Source organism: Musa acuminata, chromosome BXJ3-11 (genome assembly GCF_036884655.1).
Source record: "Musa acuminata AAA Group cultivar baxijiao chromosome BXJ3-11, Cavendish_Baxijiao_AAA, whole genome shotgun sequence".
Lineage (NCBI taxonomy): Eukaryota > Viridiplantae > Streptophyta > Magnoliopsida > Zingiberales > Musaceae > Musa > Musa acuminata.
Genome location: NC_088359.1, coordinates 22,908,027 through 22,920,114, shown reverse-complemented (window position 1 = coordinate 22,920,114; position 12,088 = coordinate 22,908,027). Strand labels below are relative to the sequence as shown.

Sequence of the window (12,088 nt, the reverse complement as noted above, 5' to 3'; positions counted from 1 at the left end):
TCCTACCTCTACCTCTCTGCCTTCGTCCATCGTTACGACCTTTGCCGCTTCCTCTTCCTTGACAAGCTAATCAAAGAGAGTGAGTGGGCACAGGAGGACTACATGGACTAGCTCAACCGCTCTTTCCACCAACTCTCTATCTTCGTGATGCCATGCTTCATTAGGGAGGTTGCTTATAAGGTATGGTGATACTTGTCGGGATTGAAGCGGGTGTCATTCGTGCGGGCAATGCCGTGGTGGGCAACGTGGTGGCAAGCGCCCTAGAGCTGGCAAGTGACATATGGAAGCTCCTGAGCTCGTCATTAGTGCGAGAGGAGCTGCATACGTATGATGCCCTACTAGGCAGCAACGGCTCAGTGTTGTTAATGGTGGTCGCTTCCACAACAACGCCTCATCTCGTCATTGATGGATGTCTCAATTTAAAAGAAAAAAACTTAAATTACATATGTCATTATATTAATAATTTATTATGAGTCAATATACGACGTAAGAAGATTTTAATATTTACTAACTATTGGGAGAAGCTTATATGCTATAATTTTTTAAAATTTTTAAAATGTAAGGGTTACTATTATAAGATGTATGATCAGATTCAAAAGTTTTTCTATTTCAAACAACCAACATCAATAAACTAATTTTTGTAGGGAGAAACGATAAATATAAAAATTTATATTTTATATCTCAATGCATTAATGATGCACCAAATATGAGAAATTTTATAATTAAAGTAAAGTACAGTGAGACATATATCACAATATAAGTAGATTGAAAAAAAGATATTTTTGACCTTTTCAATTTTAGTTCAGAAGTCCATATTATTCTTACTAATGTTATGTTAATGATGATGTTGACATTATAGTACTCAATGATAATGATGAGTTCTGCGTGCAATTTTTAATCAACATTTAAATCATTATAATTAATGTTTATTTTAAATCTAATGCTAGTGCTGTGTCAAACTTGGAACAGAAAGATATGTGCGCTTCGACTTCAATGTCACACCTTAATGTTTCTAATGAAAATTCTACGAGTTTTGGAAGTAGTAATTCTTTATCATCTAAAACTTCATTCAGTTCAAGTTCTAATAAGAAATGTATAATCTTTAATTTTGAGAAATAAATAAGATACAAAACTGATTCAAAGAAATCAATGCTAAATAATTCATATTTTTCGAGAAGATGTATGTATGTATATATATATATATATATATATATATATATATATATATATATAGCAAGATGAAGACATTATTCTGAAAAGTCAATAATTATGACTCCCAACAATTAAATCTATCATAGACGTTCAAAATATGACAATTTTAAATACTACAGCAAAAGATTTCAGCCGACAAATATTTTAACTGAACCTTTATCGTTGAAATTTGTTTTATTTTGAATGGACGAACTATATTAGCATTATGAGGGCTGTTAAAATAATACTAATAAGAGTTTAACTAATATAGGAGATGTCAAGATAATGATGAGGTAATAATTCAATTAACCTTGGATAATTAATATACATATAATTGTACTGTAGTATTAATCAAATCAAATGCTATAAATCTAGACTGATATGGTCTCCTCTTATAAGAGGATATTAAGTCTCCTCTTATAAGAGGATTTAGATTAAGAGAAGCAGTAGATGAGTTGAAAAGTATGTTCGTAATCAGATTTCTTTTATTAATAAAATCTCTTACATTTTGAGTCGACTTGACTTCCTATCTCTTTTTGCAATCTTGATTTTCAACATCTAATCTAACGTAGCTGAAGTATGAGTATGAAGTCTTATCTGCTAGATTCTGAGGAGGCAATGATTCTGATGTCATGCATGTGAGGACAATAAAATACTTCATGTTACAAGCTGCAAGCACCATAGAGATCAACATTCACCAACTTGCAACCAAACATTCTTATGAAAACACGGTTTTCATGATAAAGTAGCAGTTTATAGTAGACATCAGGATGAACAAGGAACTGATCTTTTTCTCGTGGGCGGTGGTAGAGTCTATCAAATAGGTCGGATGATCCAACTATAATGCACCATGTATGTATCCATTACTTTAATGTCATGCATAACAAGATGGCATGGCTCTAAGAATCCTCCTAAGCCTCTGGAGAACATCCTAACCTGGTCATTGTGAAGCGGGTTCATCAAACAGATGAGCTGCAGTGATGTGTGAAGCTGATGCACGCACTCAACGTTCCACAAGGAGACAAGCTTGTCATACTTGCTGGTTCAGGTCTTCATCATGCTTCCAAGCTCTGAGCTCCAATTCGGCCTGGTATGTAGAGGCCACAGAGAACACACCATGGGGCAAGAACAACTTTCATGAACACGGTCGTCGTCGTCATCATCTACCTCATAGATCCATCTAACCTAAGCATGTAGGAGGTAGAGTCTGCAATGCACTGAGCGAAAGAGGACCGAAGAAGAGAGGGGAAGATGAACTGAACCGATCGTTTTCATGCTTTGGAGTCATCGATCGAGTGACAAATGACGCTGAATATTCGATTGATTGGAGGATGAACACCACCTCAAGAGGAGCAGTAAGCATGACCGGGCATTGATTCTCAGCATAATCAAAACAAAAGCCGTAGGCCCAATACATATCTGTCAAGGTGTCTCTGCTTTTCCACTAACCCACTTGACAGCTACAAGTGCTTCCCATTCTCCACCTTCCAAGTTACTTAGAAGGTAAAGTACGACACTTGATAGTTCCAACTTGGACTGCCAGCAACAAGCAAACAAGCAATCACCAGCCACGTGTGTACGTCTTAAAGGACAACTGTTGATTTGTAGGTCAACTTGGGATGTCCAGCCATGAATCTGCTTAAACAAAAGTTTCACAGCACATCAGATTGATGGTCTGCAACTGGGATCTTTTGCATAAGATGATCTGACACTGCCTTTACAATGGCTTATCACTGTCAGGATGGGCGCAGCAATGCAGCAGGTGAAGTAGGAAGCAAAAGGAAGTACTCCTACCCCTCGTGGAGGGTCTTAGGAATGGAGATTCGTTCCAAAGGAAACTTATCATGCAAATTCCAGTGGTGATAAAGAGAAAATTGGATAGAGAGAGCATAATACGACTCTCCTAAATCCGAAAAAATGAAACCACATTTTCTTTTGAGACAGACAGAAAGATAATTATACTTGTTTTGCCAACTGATACTATTAGATCTGTAATTAAACAGATATTTTCAGAAATTCGAGTGCGATCAATAGTGTTAGTTTCGATTTAGGTTTCGTTAATCCAATGTGTTAGTCCTGATCCAGCCTGATCCTCATTGGAATGGTGTCGCCTTTGTTTCGAGCCCGAGTAGGATACTTCACGTGTTTCTAATTTTGCTTCCTTAACATATGTTTTTGATTTAGATTCTGGTCTCAGCCAACTTAGGAGAGGTACCTCACATGATCCCCCAACGTTCAAGTTAATAGAGATTCAATATAAATGATAATTACTAAGGTATCGAACAAGAGTCAGGCTATGTGTACCGAAGAAGGTATCTCAATGATAAATGATTAGGAAAGACATCATGTACCATGATGGTGGATATTAACTTTTTATTTTTTTATGACCAAGTAAAAAAAAAAAAAACCCTCTCTCAAGCCATAAATGGCATGGCAACCAGAGCATGTCATCCCAAAAAATTAAAAGCTGATATTTTGCTTGCTGTATATTCTGTGTGACAAGCTTCTGTTAAATCATCATCTCATCAGAATAATCTGAGATGACCTAAGTGTTGATTAAACAACATAGACTTGCATATTGAGGATGAGAATAACAACGAGGTGGCAAACACCATAGGTGATTAGATAAGAATTTTTTGTCATAGGCTATACAATTAGTCAGTACATGCAGTAATTCGAACCAAATGATGCTCGGCATGCAATGTCACTTTCTCTTTCATACACCCAGTGGTTTAAGCAAACAAGAAAGAATTTGGAAGCTATGTAGTAGAGAGCAGACTAGTGGAAGCCTAAGAGACTTAAAAGGCCTACATCACATTAGCCAACTTGGTCTTACCGATTAACTTCTTTAACAGATGATGCTTTCTTGTAGGCTTAGGGTGTGTGTAATCATTATGCCAATGCAACCATTGACATAGGCTTAGGCTTTTTAGGCTGCCAAATGGAATTGTGGTCCATGGAAAACTTATTGCATGTATAAAATTGTGATGTTGGAACCACCACATGAATCCTTCTAGATATAGTGGACATGTTCATAGCAATGTTGAAGATATTTTCTAACAATGTACAATTCACACCAACAAAGTGAGTTGATTTGAGATATAACCATGAAGATGGTTGTGATGGAAACCAAGAGATTAAATGATTGAGAAGCAGTTTTGAAGTCACATGGATCGTGCTATGCATGCACTACCTATTTAACATGTCTGGTTTAGTTTTCTATTAGTGTAGTTTACTATAACACCAAGCAGCAAAAAAATATGACAAGTTGCTATTAGACCTAATTGAAAAATCATATAATAACCGTAACAATAATAATAATAATAAGATATAATGTTTCAACTATTTGGAATGATCTTTTGTCACCATTTAGTTTAGCTAAGAGTACATACAAACCTTTATTTATAGCTTCCAGTAGAGTCTTTTTAAATCTCTATTTTATATCCTCACGTACCACTAATGCCAATTATCTCATCTCTTCTAACACTAATACATATAGGTTCTATTAGTATATTTTCATATCATCTCAAAACTATTTTCCATCATCTTATCATCGATTGAAGCTATACCCATTATTTATAATGAAAATATTTTCTCCTATATTTCTCGTTAACTTTGCATACTTCAATGTTCTATTTCAAATGATATAAATTTTAAGCATGTTGTTTCTTAATCATCAGACTCTTAGGTCTATTTAAAGCATAGTTGGTTTTACAATTATCTCATCTTCTAACTATAACACCCATAGGTTCTATAAAATTATTTTCATATATCACAACATGATTATTCCTCATTTTATAAGCTATACTTAATTATTTATAAATAAAAATATTTTTTTCTACGTTTTCTATTAAATCTACATACCCAACGGTTCGATTTGAACGACATAAATTTTATAAATGTTATTTCTTAATCATTTGACACTTAGATCTGATAAATTTAACAATTACCTTATAGCAAGTATATATTTAGAGTCTTCCTGTTGCTTCATATCTCTTTGTCGCAAGTCCACCCTCTCAGGGCTTCTCTTTGTGCAATAACTTTGAGCTAACCCTCAAGAATTTTGCCAGGTCATAATTGTGCAAGAGGTTATGTCTTATGCAGACATCATTCCAGTTTAAATGAAGCATATATGTATATATATAGCAGAAATATAGTTCAACAGTATCACACCTTCCAAAAGAGAGTCTTGAAACACGTTTATGCACAAAAGAACATGAGCAGACACCAAGTCTGGAAGCCACCAGGGCAAAGCAGCCAGAGTGAATGAATCTGAACCGGTCCACATGAAACATGGTTTGCCACCTCATACGTCTTCAAGCGGAAGCACAAAGGTTTTGGCTGGGAGCAGCGGAATTCCTTTGTGATTGCCCCAAGTCGGTACAAAACGGAGCCACCAGTGGGTGCTGCTGTTTCAAGTCTGTCTTATCACTGGCAGTCTACGGCTCTTGTTTGGGATCATCTATAAAGCTTGGAAGATTAGCTCTCTCTCTCTCTACCCCCCCAAACCCCATAGAGAGCCTTTTTAAGAGGGTGGCAACTAGGATGTCTGGTAAAGGGGGATCATCCAACCAAGACGAAGACATGGAGCTAAGGAGAGGGCCTTGGACGCTAGAGGAGGATACTCTCCTCACCCACTACGTTGCTTGTCATGGCGAAGGTCGCTGGAACCTCCTCGCCAGGTGCTCGGGTAATGCTCCATCTGATCTAGCTATTCGGCTAGCTCTCGCTCGACTGCGGTAAAGGCTAGCTTCTGCGTGGATTGGTCTTTCGTAATCTATCTCTTAGCTTTTGTTGATGATGTAGGTTTGAGGAGAACCGGCAAGAGCTGTCGTTTGAGGTGGTTGAATTACTTGAAGCCCGATATAAAGCGAGGTAACCTCTCCCCTGAAGAGCAGCTGCTGATCCTCGAACTCCACTCCAAGTGGGGCAACAGGTACTCGTTTTTCATCCATCTCATCTATCTCGTGCAAGTCCACAAGTTCCATGCATGGTGTTGTGTTACCTGAATGTTTTGTGCGTGTAGGTGGTCTCGGATCGCACAGTTTTTGCCAGGGAGAACCGATAACGAGATAAAGAACTACTGGAGGACTCGGGTGCAAAAGCAAGCAAGGCAGCTCAAGATCGACGCTAACAGCGCAATGTTTCGGGATGCAATCCGATGCTACTGGATGCCGAGACTGCTAGAGAAGACGGCCTCTCCTCGATCCCTGCAAACTCCACATCATGGGACCGCCACCGCGGTGGCCGATCAGCCTCCGCAGGATCCTCTCCTGCAGCTTCTCCGACCGGGCATGCAATGCCAGTTTGAGAATCCTAGCTCGTATGAGCTCTCAGGCGCAGAGTTTTGCAGGCCGAGCAACTCCCCTGGGTTGCCTAGTAGTACTGTTCTCCCCCAACTCCCGGACTTGCCAGAGTTCTCGCCGAACCCACCGAATCAGCTCAATGACATCGAGTTCAATCCCTTCCATGGTAACAGTTCCATCGAGTTCAACGCCTATGGCTCAGAAGCCTGCGACCTGGCCTCCGTGACAGCATCGGCTGTTAGCTACCCGGCATCCAGTTCCTGTGATGCTAACAATGAGTACTGCATGAACAAGATTGGTGATAGCCTGTGGAGCATGGACGAACTGTATGTTATGCTGAAAAGCTACATGGAAGGGGTAGCATGTTTCCTTTAGCAGATAGGTCTTAGGGCCCGAAGTCCCACAACATGAATTCATGTAAACTAGTGTTACTGCAAAGTCTTGGGGGCCGAAAGTCCCACAGATGGACTAATGTAAGTCAGTGTAATGAGCTTGGATTTCTGCATGTGTTTTCTTTAGAAATTGAATGAGGCTCATCCTTCTCTTCGGAGTGTCTATCTTTTGCCGAAAAAGCTGATGGGATATGAAGTGGGAAATAGGAAGGTATAGATGGACTTCTTGACTGGAGTTCTTGGTTGGTGTAACTTTGGATGCCTGCATATGTTCTCTTTAGGACTTTAAGAAGACTATCCTTCTCTTCAAAGTGATTCTTTTTGGAAAGCTGCTGGAAATTGCTGTGGGTGATATAAAAGCATGGATGGACTTACTGACTAGTAGAATTCACAACACCAGCATGTGGTCATTTTTGGAATCGAACTGACATGGGGTTTTAGCTGGAAGTGGATCATGTACAGTAGCTCCTCGCCTTATCTTCTTCTTCTTCATCATCATCATCATCATCATCATCAGGCTGTATCCGTGGATTTGTTCTTTGGTTTCTACCGAGAAAGCCAATCAAGTTGGCAAACCCTAGGAATTCCTCTTCAGGAAGTGTCTCTACATGATTGGATGGCATGACTGACATGACACAACCAAACTGGACTGGTGATGGGAGACAGAAAGGGGTGTGGTGTTTGGACGAGGGTTTCATGCTGGATTGGAAACATCCTATCCCAGTGTGATGGCTGAAGAGCTTTTGCTGCATCCCACTCAACCCTTGGAATCGCCCACAGCTGTTCTTGCTATCCTTCGAGTCCCACTCAGTTGATTCCCGTCCTACATAAGCGATACGTCTACGTGAACTCGGTTGAGTCCAGCCAATGATGTGTTTGATGAAATGATACAAGTAGCTGCAGTGACGACTCAATCTTTTGTGTTACGATCGGGTGATCTGGAAAATGTAGGCATATCGTTTGGATGTTCCCATGAATGAGTTGTCCAAGTGTTAGAATCCAAAAAACTGCCGAACATTTCTGCCGCTGCTTTTGGTTCCGAAGACCGAGACGCAGTTGCCGGCGATTGTCAATCCAGAAAACGAAGGCCGAGCTCTGAGTCACTGCCAAGTCGTCATGTTCTGCAAGAATCTGCTTCACGGATCCTTAATTTGCAAGAAGGGAGAAAAAAAAGGACAGATCCCACTTAGAGACTTGTCAGGAAGATAGACTTATCGGGGAGATGTACGTGGGGACAAACACCATCACTCAATCAAATCACCCAAGCATGACAGGCGACGCGTGAAGAGACTGAACTCTCGGAAGAGGCCACTTCTTATGCAGCGTTTTCTCCATTTACAACAGGCGTAGGGAAACAGGAGAGATTCTCCACCCACGTTCACCTAGGTTAGTGTACTCATGCATGCCATTATTATCCCTATACCCTAACTCACAGTCTTATGCTGAAGCTTACAATTAGATTCCTAAATACAATGTTATTATAAGGTCAAGGAATTCAAATATGAAAAAAATTCTAAAAAATAAAAAAACCTAATAATTAAATTTTAATTATTTTATAAATATTTAAATACCTTAGGTATCTCTAAATTTTAATGAAGCCTCGATGAGAGAGAATGTATTTATGTTTAAGTGTGGATCAACTCAATATAAAATGTAATCTTTATAACAAGCCTTCACACATTCCTCGTCTATAGTTCCAAACTAAATACACTTAATAACACACATAAATTTTAGGTTAATTTTTCATGTGTCCTGATATATTAATTAGGTGTAACATTTTTTTAAAGTGACCTTATAGTTCTCTAGATAACTTACTATATTCCTAATGTTATTAGAAAATAAACTTACCTATATTAACAGTGAACAGTGTGAGACTGCTGTAAATTAAGTCCAAATCTCTGCACGGTTATGTAAACAGATTAAGTACACTACACTCTTGTTTTCAAGTTGGGAGAATTTTGCTCTGCTTATCAAACCTGCCTGTCTTGTTCATTGGTTCTTTTTCTAGCAAAGTTTTGGTCATTGATTTATATGTTATAGATCTTATAGGCTTTTTTTGACACTTCAATTAGTGACAGATAAGTTAGTTCTTGTTCAGTCTTCATTTCTACAGAAAGTCTTGGTGATAAGACTACACACAGGGGGGGACAACTAAGCCAATACTCTTTAAGTAGATCATACAAAGAGTGCACTGTTATCAACTATTCATGTGGCTAAGGTATTCGTCTTGTTCACTTTAGTTTCCTCAATTAGATTTTGGCATTTACTACTATATTTTCATTTGAATCAGACAAAGAAGGTGATGATGGTGTATTAGACTCACTTGTTAAGAAAAGCTCAAAATCTCATCTGATAAATATGGAGAATGTCAGACTTTTAACTATTGATAACAAGCTCCAAAGATTGAATCTTATCCAGGTTTTTCCATATCTAACCTACACAGATAAAACTACTACTTTTGCCTCATCTTCTACTCTAACAAGATGGGATAAGTTGGTCATCAAATCAAATCAAATCAAATATTGATCAGCATAAATTGGACAAGATGGAAGAGTCCAATTGTTCTTCCATGCAAAAAACAAAAGCATGCCTAATGATGCTTGAGACACAACTGTGGATGTCTTCCCTGCTGAAGTTAAGATGGTTAGGGATTAGGGAGCATGTGACTGGATTGGATTTAGGGTTGATCTGAAATGAGTAGAAGACAAAAGTTACAAAAGAAGCTTTGCCTACCAACCCTATTTTGCCACTCTTTGTTCCTATGCAACCCAATCTACTTCAGCCAAGTAGCATAAGGTTGGCATCCACTTTGTCCTTCCAAAATTGCAGTTGTACCTTCAATAAGCAGAGGACAAATGTAACCCAACTGAGGTTGAGATATGTAGCACGCAGAAAGGACTGAAAATGAATGGATAGGGAGACAACTGTTGTGAGCAGTGGATTCAAAGCCATGCCTCTCATAGGTTATATTGTCATGCTAATAGGTGGAAGAAAGATGAACATTTAGATGCAGGTTGAAATGATGTTCTTCCCAAAAGTCTTGGTGATAAGACGAGAGGCTTTTGGTGGTTGAGTTTGACCGATTCAAATCCTTTGACAAGCTTCTCTCGCAGTGCTTCCAAATGTTCAAGATCAACACTGCCATCGAGAAAAAGACAGTAAAGATCAGCTGCATTGCTTCAGCTAGTAGAATTCCTTTGCCATTGCCTAGCTACTTGGTGAAGACAGAGAGAAGAAGATGACTGAAAGATTTCTTTATGGTTTTAAATTGCTGCAGAAGCCACCCTGATTGTTCTATGGCTGACTCTTGCTTGCTTATTTTGGTGCCACTAGTGGCAGTCTAATTTGATTTGACTAAACCGTGTAGCACCTCAAATGACATGCTGATAACATGTTGATAGGGGTATACTGATCAATCATCCAAACATGTCATCACCTTGTGGTGCCCAAAGAAAGAGGAGACGATAAAATTTTCTCTTACCATTTATGATCAGAAAAGCAATCATAATTTCTTTCTCACAATTTATAACTAGAAAGATAATTATAAGTTTTCTTTTTATCATTTATGACTAAAAAGTTAATCATAAGCTTTCTTCTTGTCTTTTATAACTTAGTATAAACGCTCATCTTTTTAACACAGTGAAAATGGACGTCTAGAGACTATTTGTTTTTAACTTGGACGTTTGAGGGATTAGGTCGAAAAATCTCTTTTGATCTCGGTCTTCGTGTAAGTGGCACTTTAGGTGCTCATTATTTTCACATTGAAAGCATCTCAGACAATCCTACACATGCAGGTTTGGATCACATTGTGCTAGTCAAGACATCAATGATATCTTTTTTAATATTAGACAGAGGCTTTGATGTTATAGGAATGTTTGCTTATCAACTCTTAACGAATGCTTGAGTGAGGAGACCCTACCCATGACCCACAACACTTTCACTTGGGAGGACAGTAGCCTCCCTTTCCACACATGAATGCATCTGCCTCAGCACAAACGTAGACACGATACTAGCATCCATTAAATGACCTAGAGGTGACACCGAGTCACCTGCTCAACTCCACTGAAGCATTCCTAAATCTCACCCAATAGGTGTAGATGTTAACGAGAATGATGTAAGTGTTGAATCTCGTATTTTGATGATGAAACTACTTGATATATGTTTATGATTTAATATGCGTTTTGAGTGACGCAGGATGCTTTAATCAGGATGAGACAATTAAAGCAGGAACATCATGTTGTACCGGAGGAACATGTCAGAAGATTGGACGTCGGGCCGGTGGATCGGTCGACGTATCGACAGAAGGCTTCGGGCCGTGGACTCGGGCATCGGGCCAAGAAGAGCGGTTATTGTGCCAAGGATATCGGAGTTGCGGAGTCAATTGGCCGATTGGGCAATAGGCCGCAGGAGAGGACGATGCGCCGAAGAATCAGACGAAGCGTCGAGGGACCAATGACATGCCGGACAACTTGGTTAATTGCTTAGGATTAATTGTCTCGATCAAAGTTTTGTTTTAATTGTGCAGGATTAACTATGATAACGATGAAGACATAAAGCGAAACAAAGTGTCGGAGTCAAGCGCGAAGGATTTGTTGCGAGTTCGAGAGTTCGACGGAAGTCCGAAGGTTCGTCGGGAATGCTACCGGAACTAGCCGAGAATGAGTTGGGAGCTTGCCGAAGGGTTTTTCGGAAGCTCGCCGGAAGGTTCGTTGGGAGTTCGCGGAGCTCGCCGAGAAAGATCGGAGCTTGCCGAAGAAGCTCGTTGGAACTCGCTAAGAACAAATCGTAAAGTCTAGGAGCTTGCCGGGAGTCCGCAGAATGGTTTTCGAGAGTTCATCGGAAGACCGCCGGAAGTTTGCCGGAAGCTCGCCAAAAGAAGTCTTGACTTGCGGACTTTGTAATAGCTTAGAAAATGTCTTTAAAATCATAGTTAGCACGTTAATTAGGGTTAGGATTAGGTGTTAATCCTATAACCCAAGTAGGGGCCAATTAGGCCCAAGTTCGGACTGGTTTGGGCCAAGTTTGGAGCCAAACCAAGTGAGCTGAAATAGTGAAAGAGGTGGCACCGCCCCAGCCAGGAGGTAGCACCGCCCAGGCTATGTCTCCCAGCGAGACTGGGAGGTGCAACCGCCCCAGCCAGGAGGTGGCACCGCCTGGGGCTCAGTCTTCGAGCAAGACTGGGCGGTGCAACCTCCCTGA

General features: G+C 39.8%; 1 protein-coding gene across 1 annotated transcript; it reads left to right on the top strand.

Moving 5' to 3' along the window:
- Positions 1-5,677: 5,677 nt before the first annotated feature.
- Positions 5,678-7,052, top strand: LOC103971339 (transcription factor MYB62). Its single transcript, XM_009385332.3, has 3 exons — positions 5,678-5,881; positions 5,998-6,127; positions 6,218-7,052. Exons 1-3 carry the CDS (start codon positions 5,737-5,739, stop codon positions 6,870-6,872), a joined length of 930 nt encoding a protein of 309 aa, XP_009383607.2. The 5' UTR covers positions 5,678-5,736; the 3' UTR covers positions 6,873-7,052.
- The last annotated feature ends 5,036 nt before the right edge of the window (positions 7,053-12,088 follow it).

What these genes read in the sequence shown, in the direction of transcription:
- LOC103971339 (XM_009385332.3), top strand. Translation starts at nt 5,737, where the DNA reads ATGTCTGGTAAAGGGGGATCATCCAACCAAGACGAAGACATGGAGCTA. An exon ending in CCTCCTCGCCAGGTGCTCGG is followed by an intron (nt 5,882 to 5,997) that starts GTAATGCTCCAT and finishes TTGATGATGTAG; the next exon opens with GTTTGAGGAGAACCGGCAAG. An exon ending in CACTCCAAGTGGGGCAACAG is followed by an intron (nt 6,128 to 6,217) that starts GTACTCGTTTTT and finishes TTGTGCGTGTAG; the next exon opens with GTGGTCTCGGATCGCACAGT.